Source organism: Protopterus annectens, chromosome 1.part2 (assembly GCF_019279795.1).
Source record: "Protopterus annectens isolate FY-2018-M chromosome 1.part2, PAN1.0, whole genome shotgun sequence".
NCBI lineage: Eukaryota > Metazoa > Chordata > Ceratodontiformes > Protopteridae > Protopterus > Protopterus annectens.
In genome coordinates, this window is record NC_056727.1 from 1,195,012,251 (window position 1) to 1,195,032,900 (window position 20,650).

Sequence of the window (20,650 nt, forward strand, 5' to 3'; positions counted from 1 at the left end):
CAAGCAGATGAGGAGGTCCCGGGGTGGGTCGCAAATGTGCTAGGGCCCAGCGCCACAGCCAGATGAGGTGGGAGAGGTGGATCCGCTGGGACCGGCATTCCCAAACATGCTATGGTGTTGCAGTTTTAAAACATATGTGGGTTAGTAATAGTCAACACATTCCAGGATTAGCTGTAACAGCATGTATAGATATGCCCATTAACCCAAAACACCAGATTTGGAACAGCTGTATAGCAAGCAGAACACATGCATATATGGAACCACAGTGGTCATTACAATGGCATGCAGGTTACATTGATAGCAACAGGCCACCAATGATAGCATTTCAACATGGAACATTAATAGAAACACATTTCAATACTTATCGAACAATAGGACATATGTCCCAACAGTACGTTTGGTGTAAACATACCCACTGATTTGTGTATTTAGATTATTGTTGCAGATATGGTGGGGGAGAGAGAGAGATGTCAATTAACAACTTATATATCCTTGTAGTACTCACAACTTCAATGATTATTGCTCTAATTATTAATGCACAGGTATTATTACAATACGCTACGGCCTTGGTTTGGGCAGTGGTATGTTTGTACACAATGCATACTTCATAGGTTCATAGGTTGGTACTAGGCTATCGGCCCTACGGCCTATACAAGCCTGGTCATAACAATTTCCTGGATATTTCTTCTCACAATATTTACTTCCCTGGACCCCTCTCTAGCAGGGTGACTGACGTGATCCACGAGGTGAATTTCCTATCTCCCATCCAATCGCCAAGGTTCCTTTTGAAGAGGGCCAAGGAGGCGCTCTGCTTGACATGTATGGGCAGTCTATTCCAGAGTATGAGGAGTCTCTAGGTTAGGAACCTATGCCTCCAGCAAGTTTTGTTCATTGTGATGACAAGGTTTAGATCACTAGAGCGTGTGGCTCTGAGGGATTAGGATTTCTTTAAGTGGAGCATGCCCAACAGCTCAGGGTTTGACATGACCTTGTATGTTAAGCCGAGATCACCTCTGAGTAGACAATATGCCACAGAGTATAGCTGGAGTTTTTACAAGGTCAGCATAGGGCATCTGCTTTAGGCATGTGATTCTTTTAGTGAGGTATTTCTGCGGCCTTTCCAGCTGTTGCAGATGTCTTGTGAGGTACATACCAAACGGGGCGTTGTACTCTATAATCGGTCTAATGAGGGATGAGTACAGTGGGACAATGACCTCCTTTTTTCTGGATGAAAAACCCTTAGCGATGAGGTGTGCCACATAGAAGGATTTCCTGACAGTTGTGGCCATGTGGTTATCGAAAGTGAGACCACTGTCCACCTGTGTCCTTAAGTCTCTCATCACACTTTCGGTGTTTAGTGTACTACCACCTATGTGGTAATTCATGGGTACATGTTTTTTCCCAAAGGAGAAAATTATACATTTCTTGGAAGTAAACTCGAGTCCATGGCTCTGGCACCAAGCATCCGTTTCTGTAAGGCCCTTTTGTAGAATATCCACTTCATTTGGGGATTCAATAATCGCTCCCAGTTTGCAGTCATCTGCGAACTTTGTTAGCCAGAGTCCCTTAGTGTTGGCCTGTACTTCAGGCAAGTAGATGCCAAAGAAGAGCGGTCCCAAGACTGAACTCTGAGGTGCTCCACTTGTCACCTGTCTGGAGCTAGATTTTGGCTACTTTTACAGTCTGGGTTCTGTCAGTAAGCCAGCTGGCAACCCATCAAGTGACGTATGGATTTAAGCCCAACTTAGTAAGTTTATCTATTATTCCAGAGTGAGGGATTGTGTCGAAGGCCTTGTCGAGGTCCAGATAAGCTGTGTGGACCGCCTTACCCTCGTCCACCGCTCTGGAGACTGATTCGAAGAAGTCAATCAGGTTCAGGAGACAAGATTGGTCCTTCACAAACCCAAACTGGGTGGGGTCCAGTGTTTGAAGGTTGCCAATGTCTTGGTTTATAAGTTCCATGATAATGCATTCAACTGTCTTATAGCTAAATTCTACATCTCATACCTGGCAGACCTGTGGAGGGTATGTTTGTTAACACTACCTGACTGTCTCTACACATATTCCCAGATACTGAGTTAATATTCTGCACACACCTCTCAAGCTTTTAATGCATACACTCTGGACAAAGCTTGACAACATGGGGGTAGAAATAGGGATATATTTTGAATACTGCTCTCATAAACTTGGAGAGTTGCTAGAGTGACAGGATTTGTTTTAACATACATTTTCTGAAGGTTTTGAGGTCTGAAAATCAAATGTATGTCATTATTTAGTGACTACAGTTCTGAGATCATCCCACTGATTTGCCAGGGGGACAGAGGAACAGGCAGAAAATATGAGCCAATTATCTGAACATTCTGAAAAAATCTGTACAGTTGAGAGGTATGATTATGCATATAGCTTACTACCACTCCCAGGATTCGAACCGTGGCTGTGTTAGCTAAAAATACAACAGTTTAAGTTGCAGCAGAGTGTGCTATTTGGATATTGCTGTCTATTCCTTTGGTCTTTTCTGTCTAAGTCTCGCCTGGTTGTACAATCTGACCTTGTAATTACAACAGTCTTATACAAACATTTCTAGACATATTTTTATGTAGCACAGTGTGAGAAACAGTGGTTGACACAACAGTACTATTCTGATATCAGATGTTACTGAATGCTACATGTCAGGCCATACTGCTATACCAGAGTAAATACTACCAGTCCAGGATTTAAATATTTATTGGCAGGCATAGTTTTCTTACCTGACATACCTGTGGAGGGAATGTTTTTTAACATTACCGGACTGTTTCTACACATATTCCCAGATTCCGAGTTAATATTATGCACATACCTCTCAATCTCTTAATGCCCACACTCTGGACAAAGCTTGACAACATGGGGGTACAAATAGGGACATATTTTGAATATTGCTCTCATAAACTTGGAGAGTTGCTAGAGTGACAAGATTTGTTTTAATATACATTTTCTGAAGGTTTTGAGGTGTGGAAATCAAATGTATGTCATTATTTAGTGACTACAATTCTGAGATTATCCCACTGATTTGCCAGGAGGACAGAGGAACAGGCAGAAAATATGAGCAAATTATCTTGACATTCTGAAAAAAAATGTGTGCAGTTGAGAGGTATGATTTTGCATACAGCTTACTACCACTCCCAGGATTCGAACCATGGCTGTGTCTGCTAAAAATACAATTAAGTTTCAGCAGAGCGTGCTATTTAGATATTGCTGTCTATCTCTTCAGTGTTTTCTGTGTAAGTCTCTCTTGGTTGTACAATCTGATCTTGTACTTACAACAGTCTTATACAAACATTCCTAGACATTTTTTTTTATGTAGCACAGTATGGGTAACAGTGGTTAACACAACATTGCTATTCAGAGAATGCAACAATAAATGCCATACAATACCAGAGTAAACACAACCAGGCCAGGATTTAGAGCTTTATTGCCAGGCAGTTACAGTTTTATTTAAATATGACCTATATGGGACTATTACTGTCATACTGTCTGGTTTATTCAGTACAACCCATACACAATTTTTATACTGCCAGGCGACTTTCTACTATTTTATATTTATTTGGCATGACTATTACTAGCAGGATTGTTACTCACCAGCCTTGTGACGCAGCCTTTGCAGCCTACTAGCATGGGCTTCCTGATTCACAGCCCGCTCAGCCGCAGCTGTAAGGGAAATAGAGAAATATTTAGGCATAGCTATCCATCATATACACAGGCTGGACACTAGTAAACAGTTATTAGTATGAGTATTTACACACTGCTGGGACATCACCCTTCTGCCTTGCTTCTTGGACCCACTCATCCAAGAGCTCCCTCCTTCTCCAATTCAAGTCAGCATAGTGGTACCGGACTTGCTCACCAGTCCAAGGGATACCAGTGGCACTGGTGAGATCACTGGCGAGATGGTCCCAGGCTTCCGCTTTATATTGGGAGCCTTGGTACTAGCCCTGCAGCAGTGTCTCGTCATGGTTATGTACCAGGAGCCCTACCATGACCTTGGAGTCCTGTATGCCCCAGCACTGCACACGGAAGCACATGCCCTAACCAACTCCTGTCATACTGCCTACAGTGGGATGCTGCAACCAGTTTTGAGCTGTATTCCCGCTTGTGGGGTTTAAATACAGCCAATTTTCCACCTTTTGCCGTGATTGGATGGTTTTGAATATGCTGAGCTATGCTAAGCTACTGGGCAAATCTGCTTGGCTAAGGTTGGCAGTGCTTAAAGGGACAGGTTCAGCACTGCTTACCAATGGGCAAATCCACTTAGCTGGGCTAATCATTGCTTAGCAGTCATATTTACATAATGCTTAGCATTGCTTATTTTTCATTTTATAGACTATCTGGTGTATGGCATTGATTCGTCATTCATTAAATATTATAAAATTTGTTTACTGTCCCTGACATCCCCCAATGTGCTTTCATTACATTTATTTATGTGTGACTATACTCTATGGGGCACTTGTGTTTATATGGGGGTTTCACAACTTTGGTAAACTGACACCTCACATCTGGATCTAATGCAGTACTCCGGTTAACAAATATATGTTATTTAGTTACAGTGGGGATCGAACCGGGAATGGCTGCTTGCAAAGCATACACTCTAACCACTACACTATTGTCTCTTGCTATTTAACTTCTTGTGCTATTTAAGCTGGACTAAGCTTAACTAAGCAACAGGCACACCCACGCAGCTATGCTTAAACTTTATCTCATTTATAAAAAATAAATAATTTTTGTGTTATTTTATCTGTACCCTTCAGAATATACCCTGCTAATGCTGAACCCGTTATTCTATCAATTTTCTGCTTTGTTGGACAATTGCCCTTTTGGATTTGTCTACATTCCTTATTCTGATGGGTTGGGAGGTGTACACTATGCGCTTATGCTACCTGTGTTATCCTAACAACTTTTGGCTTGGTAGGGATGATTGTCCCTTATATGGGGGTTTCACAACTTTGGTAAACTGACACCTCACATCTGGATCTAATGCAGTACTCCGGTTAACAAATATATGTTATTTAGTTACAGTGGGGATCGAACCGGGAATGGCTGCTTGCAAAGCATACACTCTAACCACTACACTATTGTCTCTTGCTATTTAACTTCTTGTGCTATTTAAGCTGGACTAAGCTTAACTAAGCAACAGGCACACCCACGCAGCTATGCTTAAACTTTATCTCATTTATAAAAAATAAATAATTTTTGTGTTATTTTATCTGTACCCTTCAGAATATACCCTGCTAATGCTGAACCCGTTATTCTATCAATTTTCTGCTTTGTTGGACAATTGCCCTTTTGGATTTGTCTACATTCCTTATTCTGATGGGTTGGGAGGTGTACACTATGCGCTTATGCTACCTGTGTTATCCTAACAACTTTTGGCTTGGTAGGGATGATTGTCCCTTATATGGGGGTTTCACAACTTTGGTAAACTGACACCTCACATCTGGATCTAATGCAGTACTCCGGTTAACAAATATATGTTATTTAGTTACAGTGGGGATCGAACCGGGAATGGCTGCTTGCAAAGCATACACTCTAACCACTACACTATTGTCTCTTGCTATTTAACTTCTTGTGCTATTTAAGCTGGACTAAGCTTAACTAAGCAACAGGCACACCCACGCAGCTATGCTTAAACTTTATCTCATTTATAAAAAATAAATAATTTTTGTGTTATTTTATCTGTACCCTTCAGAATATACCCTGCTAATGCTGAACCCGTTATTCTATCAATTTTCTGCTTTGTTGGACAATTGCCCTTTTGGATTTGTCTACATTCCTTATTCTGATGGGTTGGGAGGTGTACACTATGCGCTTATGCTACCTGTGTTATCCTAACAACTTTTGGCTTGGTAGGGATGATTGTCCCTTATGGCTTTGACCAAATTTGTTATCCTGATGGGTTGGGGGTGTTACGAGCATTCTCGTTCATTTTACATTGCCAAAAGGCAATTCTGGAGTGCAGGGGGCATGTGTATTGTGAGAGCTCTGCTCTCAGACACACCCCCTGTGCTTGTACATGGAACTGTGTCCATTTTAGAGCATGGCAGCGCACCTTCATAAATATGCATGGCGCGCTGCCGTGCTGAACAGGAATACTTACTGAATCCCAGGGACTGTCTGCAGTCTCCCCAAGCAGACTATAAGTTTTGGGTTATAGAGAAAGTTACTCAACAAGAAAGGGGAGGTGACTAGGAATCTAAGCTAGAATTTAGAGAACTTATTTGCCAATGACAACTTGATGTTTGTGTCCCCCCTTTCACTAGCACCAGCTCTTAAGTTAAGAGCAAACAGATACTAACATCATCCAATTTTTTAAGAGTTTTTTTTTAAGTGTTTTTATACATATGTATATGTGTATATATGTAAAATATTACAACATGTGAAATTTTTGCATTTTTAAACATATTTTGAAGTCGGTGTTGTCTTTTTAAAAATTGAGTATGGTTTTTATGTAACAGCCAATCAGAGAGGTGCTGGGTGCATTTAAATGGATTTAGATTCAATGTTGGGTGATTCTGAAGAAGGTTCTGGTGTGTTAGAAACGAAACCGCTAAATCCTTTAAGCTTGTATATTTTATTGGATATTAAAGTGCTGAATTTGATCGACTGGGAGTCCTTTACTGGTACTGAAGCAGCAACTGAAGTGAATATTTGGATACAAGTGTCTTTACACTTCAGTATTTCACTTGAATTCTTGGTCATTTAAAAACATGCTGATCTATATCATTTGCTACATTTGATAAAGGTAAAAATACACAGCATCTATCAATACAGTCACAGACATTTCAACATTAAAAACAAGACAGAATAATCAACAGCTCTTCCAATGCTCACTTGCAAGCTAAAACTCTATGACATCCTATTATGTTTTGATTATTTATCTACCATTTAGCAAGTAAGAAAGCAATGCTTTCTACAATACAGCAACAAGGTTTTTACATACACACCTTCCCATCTCTGTCATTACCTGCCAATGTCATTACACCACTTATGCAAAGTGACAGTGGGATACAGGCCCTGACAGAGTGAGGTAACATTATTTGATGTGAAAGTGGAATGGCGCTGGGCACATGATGTGAGATGCGCACATTTAAAACAGAAAGTTGAGGACAGGAATTAGAATAAAAGAGGGCACAAAATAGGTGCACCACACTGGGCACCAACCAAACTCCCATGCTACAGCTCTGATGTAGAGTTTATTTAATAGGACCAGAAGCCTAATAAAACTAATAAGGGAACCATGCAGTCACTACTGAAGGTCCATATTCTATGGAAGGGATAACCACAACTTTTGTAATTATGGATTTGCTTTAGGTGCTAACAGACATGACATTTTGCAGCAGGCAGGTGAGGTGGGAAGAAAGGGCGTTGATCAAAAGAAGAAACCTAAATATTTAAAGTGCTGCAGTGAGTGCTTCTCAATGATGAAGTCACTGACCAAGTCTGAGGAACTTGTGAAAGAGGTATGGCTGTTTCCAAAATTATATCTTCAGTTGTGTTGCCTACATTTCAAAACAATGAAATAAACTTCTTAACATCCATGAATTTAACTCCAGGCCTGGCTCCATGGTCCAGATGGATAGGAGCCCTGATTGTGATTTACATACATACAAATATTTCAAGCACAGGCATTAATGCCCTCCCTACATCCACATTCATTTACATGCATGCACATTTACATTCTGGACTTAGGTTTAGAAATTCTCCCCATTGCCTCTAGATAAATGGGCTCTGTCCAACTAGCCCCTACAGTTGGACCTTCAATCAAGTGATCAATAATTAAATATTGTTTCTTTCAGTAATGACCTTTTCTGTGCATAAATACATCCTTCTGAGTTGGTGGTACTGAAATTTGTGAAGGCTAAAAAGCCCTGCTCTACTTGCTGTACTTGGGAACATCACACACCTTGACAGCCTAGTACATGACAACACCACTTCTCTCTGTCATTGCTTGAATAGGTTCTTGCACAGCTGATAAGATAGTTTACCTTCTGATGTCATAAATGCAGTATGTCCACTTCAAAGTCATTACATTACTGCAGTATGATCCTATATCATATACATGGATTCTGAAGATGTGTCACTTTCTTTGAAAAACAGCAGGAATCATAAATTACTGATAGAACCCACACTGTAAAACTAGCCGTCTCCAAATCCAGCTCCAGACAAGTGACAAGTGGAGTACCTCAGGGTTCAGTCCTGGGGCCGCTCTTGTTTGGCATCTACTTCTCTGAAGTACAGGTCAACACTAAGGGACTCTGGCTTTCAAAGTTTGCAGATGACTGCAAACTGGGAGCCATTATTGAATCCCCAAATGATGTGGATACTCTACAAAAGGGCCTTACAGAAACAGATGCTTGGTGCCAGAGCCATGGGCTCAAGCTCAATGCCAAGAAATGTATTGTTATCCCCTTTGGGAAAAACATGTATCCATGAATTACCATATAGGTGGCAGTACACTAAACACAGAAAGTGTGATAAGAGACTTAGGGACACAGGTGGACAGTGGTCTCACCTTCGATAACCACATCGCCACAACAGTCAGGAAATCCTTCTATGTGGCACACCTCATCACGAAGGGCTTTTCATCCAGAAAAAAGGAGGTCATTGTCCCACTGTACTCATCCCTCATTAGACCCATTATAGAATACAACGCCCCATTTGGTATGTACCTCTCAAGACATCTGCAACAACTGGAAAGGCCTCAGAAATACCTCACTAAAAGAATCACAGGCCTAAAGCAGATGCCCTACGCTGACCGCCTTAAAATCTCCAGCTATACTCTGTCGCATATCGTCTACTCAGAGGCGATCTCTGCTTAACATAAAAGGCCATGTCAAACCCAGAGCTGTTGGACATGCTACACTTAAAGAAATCCCAATCCCTCAGAGCTGCACGCCCAGGGATCTAAACCTTGTCATCACAATAAACAAAACATGCTGGAGGGATAGGTTCCTGACCCAGAGACTCCCCAGACTCTGGAATAGATTGCCCATACATGTCAAGCAGAGTGCCTCTTTGGACCTCTTCAAGAGGAACCTTGACGATTGGATGGGAGAAAGGAAATTCACCCCAGGGATCACATCAGTCGCCCTGCTAGACAGGGGTCCAGGAAAGTAAATAATGTGGGAAGAAATAGCCAGGGAATTGTTATGGCTAGGCTTGTACAGGCCCTAGGGCTGATAGCCTAGTACCAACCTATGAACCTATGAATTGCCATAATTTAATAAGAAAACATGCCAATATTACAACTGTTATTACATTTAGTATTAAGTACACGATACACCTCAGTTAGCAACGTTGTGTCTGTGGACTCTACATTAGCAGGTCACAGAAATGCTACTATATAGAGTCTGATCTATACAACAATAAAATATACCTGACTCTTCTTTTTTCTCAAGTTACTTGTATCTAGCCACACTTCACATGCTTCTGGTTCTTCTTCACATCCAGTGCCTTTCTTCCGTTTTGGTCCCATGTCACAAAACTCTGACTTTCACAGGAAAAAATATTTCTGTTTTAACCTGAGAAAAATATAACAAACATAAAAAAAAAGTAATAACAATACTATTAAAAACATTCAGCCAAGTTGTGCGGAAAACAGAAACATATCCCTTTTACTAATACATTGCTATACTACTAAAGTCACAGAAATGTGACCTAACTGCAGTATGGTACAATAATACGCTGAAAGCCATTAAACAGTGATTAAACTACATTGTACAAATGGCATGTGTAACTGGATAAAACTCACTACTTCTACTGAAACTGGTAATCATGTCACTCAGCAACATGAGACGATAGATAAGAGAAGAATAATTCAGATAAAAATTGCACAATAAAATAATTTTCACCACTTGTTTTAAAAAATCATCATCATAAAGGGTAAGAAAATCCTACCATGTAGTTTGAAATGCACTTATCATGCTATCCTCCAGTGCACTAAAGCATTCAAGAAAATGTGCAAACCTGCTGAATGAGAGGCATGCAAATCGCCCCCCAAGATCCTCAAACAAGATTCTAACAAATAGCTTTTGAAGACAGAACCAAGCAGAGAGTAGCTATGCACCACAAGTGTTTGTGTATTAATTTTGTTCTACAGAATAGTGGATGGATAACCTTTATGACCAGTCAGCATACAAGTACAAGCTATCATCAGAAATTTGAGGAATCAAGTCTAGAGTTTCACTCTTGAGATTTGAAGTCAATGTAAATGTTTGGTGCTATAAAAAATAAAGAATGGTTGCTGTTCTCTGAATATTATGCAAGGCTATCCATGACATTTAGAAGCTTTTGAGTATAAAAGATTAATCCAGATAAAATCACTTTAGCTAGCAGATCCAGGAGACTCTCTCTCTCTGATACCCTCCCTGTGGGAGGAATAAAGACACCTTGTTGAAGTTTCCAGTAGTTTATTTAGTTAAGTAGGTAGATGGATGAGTAGAAGAACACTCGTCCATCTACTTACTTAACTGAATAAACTACTAGACATTTCAACAAGGTGTCTTTATTCCTCCCACAGGGATGGTATCAGAGAGAGAGAGTCTCCTAGATATGCAAGCTAAAATGATTTTATCTGTACTAATCCTTTAAACTCTGTTTCTTGTGAGTCCTGTCACTCTGGGTCACAGGAGGGATACCAGACTTCACTCGAGCCCTCTGGGTTACCTGTTCCCTTTTTGAGTATATGGTGATATAATCATGTAAATCTTTATTATGGTACACAATAATAAAAATAACCTGCCAAGACTTGATGTACGGCTCTGCACCTAAACAGAAACACAGCTAGATGAACTAACTGGCAGAGGTGTGAATTTAGACCTGAACTACCTGTAGTTCTAACAATCAGAGACATTTTAAAAGTCTTGTTTTGCCCTTCTCCCTTTCTAAAATCCTTTCCTGTCCATTCAGCAATCAGTGAAGTGTTGCACTACCACATTAACAGATCTCTGCTCAGCAGCATTTCAGATTCTAGTGGAAGTCCTTAACAAAGCTATTGGAAAAATGCAGTAAATTTGGAGGTATCATATGATACAAAATAGTGCCTTAAACAAATACAGATCTGAAACAGCATACTGCACCAGCATAGCATTCCAATTTTTTGTGACTTATTCAAATTTGTTTCCTTCTTGAGGTCATGGCAGACTGGAACTCCAGTGGATGTACAGCACGATAAGTTATGCACAACTGCTCATTCACTATTTTATACACCTGGAATCTACTATGAGCAAACAGTCACAGCTGTCTGTAAGGTAAGCAATGTAGTCCATGAAGTTCATATACAGTTACTCAGTTCAGCCACACTCATTCATTAAAAAAAATTCACCAACTATATGCTATATTTTTAAACAATGACTAATGCTGAAGTCTACAAAAATATGATGTACACTGCTTGCATCTGTACATCTGGGAAGGCTTTTCTTAATTTTCCTGAAATAACCTGGTAAGATAAAAAGCATTTTCAAGACACTCAAAACACACCTGGAGTTGTACTTGCCTGGCCTACGGACACCAATATCATTTCAGAAAGGTCCACAGCACAACTACTGCCCGGTTGGTTTCTATAAATGCATCCCACGTAGCAATTAATCAAAGGGAGTTAACTAGTGCTACATTTTATGGAGTTAAGTAAAACAAGCATTCCAACTGTGCATCACAGAAGATTCCTCAAGGAGCTGGAACAATAGCATTTTGAAATGGCTGCACTCTTATGGCTTGAGAACTGGGTCATACAATGCCCTTACCTCACCAACTAACCAAAGGTGTCCCTCAAGGCTCAACAGTTAGGACCCTCGTTTTCCATACTTATAGATGGACTCCCTTCTGCAACCCTGACGACTGTATTACATTCCAGCCATGCTGCAAATATCAAAATCATGTTGAACTTAGACTTGACTAGACGTCACAAATGGGTTCAACATGCAGTCCAGCATTAAACAACAGTAAGGCTAAACTGGTGTGTGTGTGTGTGTGTGTGTGTGTGTGTGTGTGTGTGTGTGTGTGTGTGTGTGTGTATTATAAAAACATTGTCTATAGGAATCACTTCTCTACCTAGAGGCATGTGATACTATTTATGTGATTAAATACATACATACTAAGGCTTAATACTGAAGTTTTCAAGATATTACTATAAACTACTACAGATCGTTTAACTTTTTGTCTGAAGACTATTCAGCTGCAGCTGTTAAGTACCAGAGAGGGCAAAGGTAAAGTAACCAATCCACTGGTTGAGACCTGGCTGTCTCTTTTGGCAGGTAAGTAGGACCTATCCTCCAGGGGTCCCACTTATAACAGCATGTTTCAATGCAAGGTTTATTCAAAATAAGCATGGTATTCTCTCCGACTACTGCATGAAGTAGACTTCACTTTGTGGCTGCTGTACCTCCAGATGTCTCTATTATTCAGTACCCTAGTTGGGATAGTACTACGGGGAGGGTGTCCATTTGTTTTAATTCAGAGATTCAGGTGGCCAAGGTTGCCACTACATGTACTAGCCAATATGAATAGATCCTAACTGCAGAAACTGTAGGTTTCTTCTGATTTAACATCCATAAGTTTGTAAGAGTTCTCTAACTTTGCCAACTCTGTGTTGCATCATCAACAGTTTGTGGTTGTTGGTGACTTCAACATTAGGATGATAATGCTCGGTGGCTCTTACTAAGGAATTCCACAGTATGAAAGGATTCACTTTTATTCTGATTACTACTCCTGTAACTCACAGATAAAGTCACACACTTGACCTGACATCCTTATTGCATGTGAATACCTCAGACCGGTTTGTGGAGCAGGTTTCATGGTCTCACCATTTTGCTTTTGAGTTATCCCATCCTAGACTCCCTGATCTTGAGCTCATCAAGTGCCGTTGCTTCGCATTTGTCTTCTGCACTCCATTAGTAGGATGGTGCTGTCAATAAAGTTGCTCTAGTACCCAACTATTGCAGGTCACTTTTCACTGCTCCTGAATGGCCTGTCCCAAGTTAAGAATATCCTACTTTGCTTAAGGCACATGATCTATGGTTTGAGTTTTGATTATATTTCTTACAACAAGACAGAAGAATGCTGATATAAGTGTGAGAGTCTTTGAAGTGAGAAACTTGATTTGTATGGGTACATAATACTTGTTAACAAACTGACATTTCTCCTAAGAGGACAGCTTATCAGACCAGAGAAATGTAAGCAGTGGCTAGCCATGCTGTTTTAGGTGGAAGTATGAGATGGAATAATTTATTTATATTTTTTTACAACCAATGACTCCATGGCAAGTCAGCAAATTCCTCATTTTCTTAGTTTAGCCCAAGACTACTACTACTTGTTTTTGGTTGGTGTGACTTCATGTTTACACCACAGCACATAGCTTGCAAACTGGACTCCTGCTCCTCTACACGGGTTATGGCCTGCATGGATGTTTTGGGATGAGTTATTTTTAACAGACATTTGCATCCTCCCCAATTACTACGGATTCTGAGTTTTATTTAAAGGAGACTTTGCCATATCTTGAACCTTTCACTTTTTTTGTAAAGTTACTGAGAATGTTGCCTGTGTGCAGTTCAGATCTCATACTGCAGTCAGTGGGCTCTCTAACTTTTATCAGTCTGTTTTCTGCTCTCTCCATAACACTGAGGCTGCCCTAATTAGGGTTGTGAATGATCTTTTTACAGCTGGAGAGCAGCATGTTTTATTCTGTTCTGGTACTGCTTGATATTTCTGCAGCACTTAACGCTGATGATCATGGTGTTCTGGGCAGTCACCTGCAGTCTTACTGTAGTCTCTCCTCTATGGTTCTTAACAGGTTTGCATCTTATTTCACAGACTGTACCCATATTGTGGTCTTGGGCAGAATAACTAATTCCCACCCTCTGAAACATGGAATGCCACACAGCTTGATCTTGCATCCACTGCTTTTCATAGTGTTAAGGAAATTCTAGAGGGAGATTTGCATATCATTAATATGTTGATGACCTAGATCTTTACCTGTCCTTCCCTCAGGAATGTATATAGTTGAGTGTCTATTTCTTTGCAGATAGTTTGGGGAACATTTATCTTTGGCTGTCTAAAAAAAACTGGATGAAGCTCAACATATCCAAGACAGAGGCTACGGCTAGGTTATGCCTCAAAGATTTATCAGCTTTGTCATTTTCAGATTTTCTGTATTACAGAAGCAACAAATAAGTTTGTGTTAAAGGTACACAATTATGGCATCATCCAACATAACTGGGTCATATTTAGGGACCAGGTGTTGGCACTGGCAAAGTTATTTTGCTTCCATCTGAGGAACATTTCCATGATCAATCACTTAATATCTCATAGGTCATTGATCCTGTGGTCTCTTTTTGCCTGAACGTTGAGGTGGCTTCCACCTCAGGCATTGTAACACTGCAACTGATAGTCTACAATCTGTGCAAATCTTAGCATCTTGGTTACTTCCTGGTATTCTAGGTTACCAATATTTTACTTCTGTACTGCAGAAACAGCAATAGCTGCCAATTTTGTTTTAATTTATCAGGTTAGCCAAATGAACACAAGCATCTCTTCAGAAGCAACCTAGGAAAATTATTTGGCCAAGTAATTCACTCAGAGTCACACACCAGGCAAATGAAGGTGGAAGGCATATAATCTTATCCACAGGACTACAAGAGGCAACTTGTAAACAACTCAGAGCCTTAATCCTGTGTGTTAATTGCCATCCGTTTATGTAAATTGTTTGTTTTAATGTCTGCATGACATGGATTCCTTTTACCTGAAGAAGTTTACTGTTCCATATGGTCCACCTCAGATATTACATTCTGCCACCAAAAGGTTGCTGGTATTTCCTGAGTCACAGCTGAAAACATCTGCTCTGCACCCTTGGAATCTACTGTCTCATTGGCATTGTAAGTGTTCCACTCTGGCCCATTTCAATAGCTCCATAAACACTTATTTAATTGACCTGGCTTACAATGAACATCCCTTGGACCATTCGTTAATTTTACCGTGAACTGCATTTCATTGACTGTTATTGCTTTGCTCTCACTACTTGTTTATCTACATTATTATTTTTGAAATTATATAATTTTTAATGAAAATCATGTTGAAAAACAGACAAGACTGTTTCCCTTCTCCACTGTTGGTATGACTCTTGGAAGTAATTATATTTAGTTTATATTATAGTTAGTTGTCTCAGAGTCTCTCTAACAGTGGGGAAAAAAGCAGTCTCCAAATGGTTAGGTAATTAAGCACTTTAATAAAAACTGAAGTTGTTGAAGATGAAGTCTGTACATGCTAGACCTCAGTAACTTTCAGGCAGATACTTACAATTATACTTTACCTTCCCAATCTAAAAGGAAACTTCTAACCCTTATCTCCCTCATCTAAAAGGAAACTTCTAACCCTTATCTCCCTCATCTAATCATTTTAGGCTAGAAATGCAAGTTGACAGCATTGTAGGAATCAATAACTTACATAAGAACTTATTAATTTAATTCACTTTAGTAACCAAATCCACACACAATTTAATTTTTAGGGAAGACTAGGAACTGGCCCAGAAAAAATACAACTCAAGTTCACCATGAACTGCAGCCATAAATGAAGGGCTAAAAATTAATTTATGTCAGCTCCTTGATGGTAATTTCATTGAGTGCCATTTCTCCAAATCCTTATTGCTGAAAACCATGTTTGTTTGTTTGTGTCTTTCGGCTTTTCCCAGTTAGGGGTTGCCACAGCGGAACTCCGGTCCGCTAATGATTGGCAGTTGATTTTTACGTACCGGCTTGCCAGGCCTGACGCATAACCTTCAACGAAGGTACGCCCATTCACGCATGTCTCCACGCAGAAGACGCTCTAGCTGAGAATTGAACCGGACAGCGTCTTACTGTGAGGCGACAATGCTACCGCAGCACCACCTCAGCACTGCTGAAAACCATATTCAGTGATAAAACACTTTATGGAAGAGGACAAGCTCCAACATCCCCTTTAAAGACCTTCCACACCCACAGCTTATCTATACTAACTGTATAGTCATACACCTGTGTAAAACAGCAAATTCAATGATTGCTAAAAGTAAGACATTCACACAAACAGAGGTTATAAAACTGACAAACTCCCCCTTTAAAAAAATAAATAAATAATCACACAACCACAATGTTTTTCATGATTCACTTATGTACAATTATAGCTATCATCACAGACAACTGCTAGACACAAATATCTTATTACTTTGGAAGTATGTGTATTAAATTATTTGTGTCTCCACACAGCTGTGTGATCATGCAGATGAATAACAAATTCAGTTTCAAGGACACTAATCCCGGCAGACTGTGTCGGGGGGGGGGGGGTTTACAAATGACATAAGATATAAAGTGTATATGTGCCAGTAGAGAAGGAAGGTTTAGGTTTTCTTTCAAGTGAAACCACACCTGACATACTTTACTTAACTATCCTGTGGCTTTTCATTTTAGAGCTACAAAATCAAGCAGGATCTAGCATTGTACACCTCCTGGTAGGTAGCTTGACAGGGTATAAATACCATTACATCAATGCATGTAATTTAATCCTCTGTATATCTAACAGGCATTTGTTCAGTCTTTGTGTTCTTATAATAACATAACATGTAATGAAATTGTAGGTTCATATATGAGTACTAGGCTAACTGCCTTTAGGGACCATTTTAAGCCTACCCAATTACCGCATGTGAGAATCAAACCCTGCACTTTGTGTCCATAATGTAACCACTTTAACCATTATGCCAAAGTCATCATATACCTATATATATTCTGTTATAGCAGCTTATGGATTGCATGCAGACTGAGGCCCTGACACACATAATCTAAGTGCAGGCCAGCTGAAATAGCCATACTGACCACTGAAGCCCTGAAAAGAGTCATAATGTCACCTTAGTCAGTCAGATGCAGCTAATTTCCTCCCCCTAAGTCTGCTTGCAAGACTGTTCTCAGTACTATTCTAATCAGAAGTACCATAAGGAGTTACTTGCACTTGCAGCTAGCTTCTATGTTTAAGTAACGTTTAAAATCTATACAGTCAGTAACCCATTTGTTTACACACCTTACCTCTAGAATGATTAAAAAACAAGGTGATACAGGTAAAAACCCAGTGGTTGCTGGTGACTTTAAACCAAGGGGACGGGGAGAGCAGAAAATAAATGAAGGTGTGCAGATAAATGGAATGGGTGGGACTATATTTAAACAGAGTCAACCTTGCCCATGGTTACCATTTTACACAGCTGGTCATACAATATTGTATATGCTAAACAGTCTAACAACAGCAGTCTTCATTACACAGCAGAGCTTGTTTGAAAAAATAAATTTCAGACATAATGAGACTATTGAATAGGATCCATGCAACATGGCTAGCCCTGACTGCACAAAACTACTTACTCCAACTTGAGTACATGTGATGTAGACACACTACTATCCTATTAGGTAAACTGCATTTTGTACAACAAAGAGATTGGGAAATCCCCTGCACCCCTAATTACTCTCAAGTCAGGGTCACTCCAACTCTGAAAAATAGTGATGAATAATTCTGAACAAAGCCAAAAATAATATGGTGGAGGGGGGCAAAGACCACAAATCATGTACATTTTAAAATATTACTTCAATTCTCTTAAAACAAACAGAACAACAGGTTTTGCATTAATGTACATTTCTAAAACAATTACAACTTGAGAGGTATGTCCCTACCAAATATTAGATTAAAAAAGTAAACAGTACAGCATGTTTTGCAACAACATGCATTTTCAGAACCATAAGAAGTGGAGAAGTATGCTCCTACAAAAATCTGATTAAAAAAGGTAAAAGCAACAACAAGTTTTGCTGGAACATGCATTCTCAGAATAAGAACTATGGAACTAAAATATACAAGTACAGCATACTGATCCACATGGACTTTTTCCAGACTCAACCTACGATCACTATCTGGTTAAGTGCCTGGCTCGGAATCACAGAGCAGGCAAATACAGGCAATGGGACCCAGACCTTGGAACACAGTTTCTTGATACCTCATAGCTTTAATCCTATGTACTAAGTGCTAACTGTATACTGCCTGTACCAACTACCTTATATAAAGCTTTTTGATGAATATAAATAAATATTTGCCATGGACAGTAGTTAAAAAACTTCCTAACAATCACCCTGACAGACCCTTTCAATATAGCTCAGCATGAACATGGACTTTAAAACTCAAAATGAGCAACAGATTAATGATACACCACCCTACCCACTGATTAAAATAAAAACATGAATTAGCACCTGTCTCCAAGCATCATAGCCAAGGAGTCATGCTTTTGCTATGCTGAATTCAGCTACCTGCAGTCTGCAGGTTCATCCAGCATGTCCTGCTCTGTCACTCACAAGCAGTAATAATAGAGTCAAGCGCAATGTTCACATAAAAAAAAAAAACAGCCAGCAATTCCCTCTCTATACATGTCAGCAGCCACACATGCACAGGTACCACAAAAAGTGATAGGCCAAAGAAGAGGCATAAAGACGATAAAGTGGACTATTGAGGATAAGAAAGAAATTATGTATTGTTAAGTGTGAAAATATAACCAACAAAACCTACAGATGTTTGAAAAGTACAAAAAAGAAATATGGACACGGGAAAGAAAGAGAGATTTGATATGGCGTAATATTTATGCAAAGGAGAAAGCCAAATTAATCACTATAAAGAAGGCAGCCCCAAAGATATTCAAAAAGAAATACAAGCAAAGGCATCCAGATATGGAAAATTTCACAATAAAATTAGTATCACAAAGAGAGAGTGTAGTGTATGCGGTGCTGCGGTAGCATTGTCGCTTCATAGCAAGAAGTTGTCCCGTTCGATTCTCAGCTAGAGCGTCTTCTGTGTGGAGGCATACGTGAATGGGGTGTGCCTTCGTTGAAGGTTGTGCGTCAGGTCTGGTAACCCAGTATGTAAAAATCCACTACCAATCATTAGCGGACCGGAGTTCAACTGTGGTGACCCCTAACTGGGAAAAGCCGAAAGACACAAACAAACAAAGAGAGAATGTAGAAAAGATTAGCAAAGTAGAAGTTAAAAAAAAAACAGAAGTTGAAGTTATGGAGTGCCTGTAAAGCGAAGGATTTAGTGTAGAAGATCTAACACAGGTTACATCACACCATGATGGAGTGAGTCCCCAAAGTAAGGAGAAGCAGGAAGATCAGGAGACATCTGAAGAAGAAATATGGACATGGGGAAGAAAAGGAGATTTAATATGGTGTGATATTTATGCAAAGGAGAAAGCAAAACTAATCAATACAAAAACAGCAGCACCAAAAATAGTTGAAGAGGAATACAAGCAAAGGAATCCAGACATGGAAAACATTACAATACAAAAAAATAAGAAAACAAAGAGGAAAAGTAGAAAAGGAAATTAGTAATGGAGAAGTTAAAGAAATAGAGATTGAGGTTATGGAGTACCTGTGAAGTGAAGGATCCAGTGTTGAAAATCTAATCTAGGATAGAGCAATGTATGTACAAATTAAGGGGAAACCAGTGGAACAGGAAGCAATTGGTCAGGTGCCATATAAAGATATTTTGGAGCCTTCCACAGGACACAAGTATAAACATTCACTTGAAGCTGGACAGCAAAGGAAGGAGCAGGAAACTCTGATGCAGTCAATGTTGAGGAGTGGTAGGCTAGTGAGTTCCCATATGACAAAGCAACAGATGGCACAGGATGAAACTGAAGAGAATGTGCCACATGAAGATTCTATAGAACAGCGGTTCCAAAACTTTGCAAGCTGGAGGACCCCTTTTGATAAAGGAAATAGTTTTTCTGGACCCCTATATTTTGGATTCTGTTAATATTAATAAATAACTAATATTAAAACAATATCTGAATTGCAGAAATTAGTTTTATTTGTAAAGGATTACGATTTAAACAGACTCCAGCTTCTAAAACTGTCTGATGAGCTAAACATACACAAGTTAATTTCTAGAATGAGTAGTAGTGTATTAAGGCACTTCCAAATATTATTAAATGTTGTTATTTCTGTGAATACTGCTAAGTTATGTTGAAAACAGATAATCAAGCACCATGGCCAATAACTGAACTCCAATCACCTGGGCTGTACTGAAAGCTATACCAAGAGTTCTAGCTATTATGAAAGCAAATTTCAACAGGACAATAAAAATAAGAAACATCAAATTGCTAGCATACCTTCTCTGAAACTAATTGTAAAATCACATGTTTAAGCTTAATTATGAATTAAAAACCTCCCCAGTCAGCCCCCCACGCAGCCACTGCAGTGTCCTATTACTTGGCTATTTCTCCCCAGTTGCCATAAACATTGTTCAAAACTCTGTGTACTTAATGTTTACTGTTTTACTTCTACAATGACTACAGCTATTTGGATTTCATGTAAAACTTTTACTTCAAATTTTATAGTACAAACACTGAAAGACACTTGCTAAAGAAAGAAAAACAGTCTCAAAATGAAAACAGACAGCATTACAAATTCTGTGACTTTCAAACTTGGTCTCTGAAACAGCATTGAAACTCACATTCAAAGAAAATGCATCTGGCCAGTGACGGATGAAGTTTACCTTTGGACTGTTTTTGAATCACAGGGCTACTTTGGAACATTTTTCCAGTAAGCAATGAAACTCACATTCAAATCGGCAATAT

General features: G+C 39.5%; 1 protein-coding gene across 1 annotated transcript in view; it reads right to left on the reverse strand.

Moving 5' to 3' along the window:
- Positions 1-20,650, reverse strand: part of LOC122792280 — a 200,631-nt gene that overhangs the window by 161,209 nt on the left and 18,772 nt on the right. The window contains exon 2 of the mRNA XM_044060046.1: positions 9,407-9,551. Coding sequence (XP_043915981.1) covers positions 9,407-9,505 — 99 coding nt within the window. The 5' untranslated portion in view covers positions 9,506-9,551. The remainder of the gene's footprint in view (positions 1-9,406; positions 9,552-20,650) is intronic.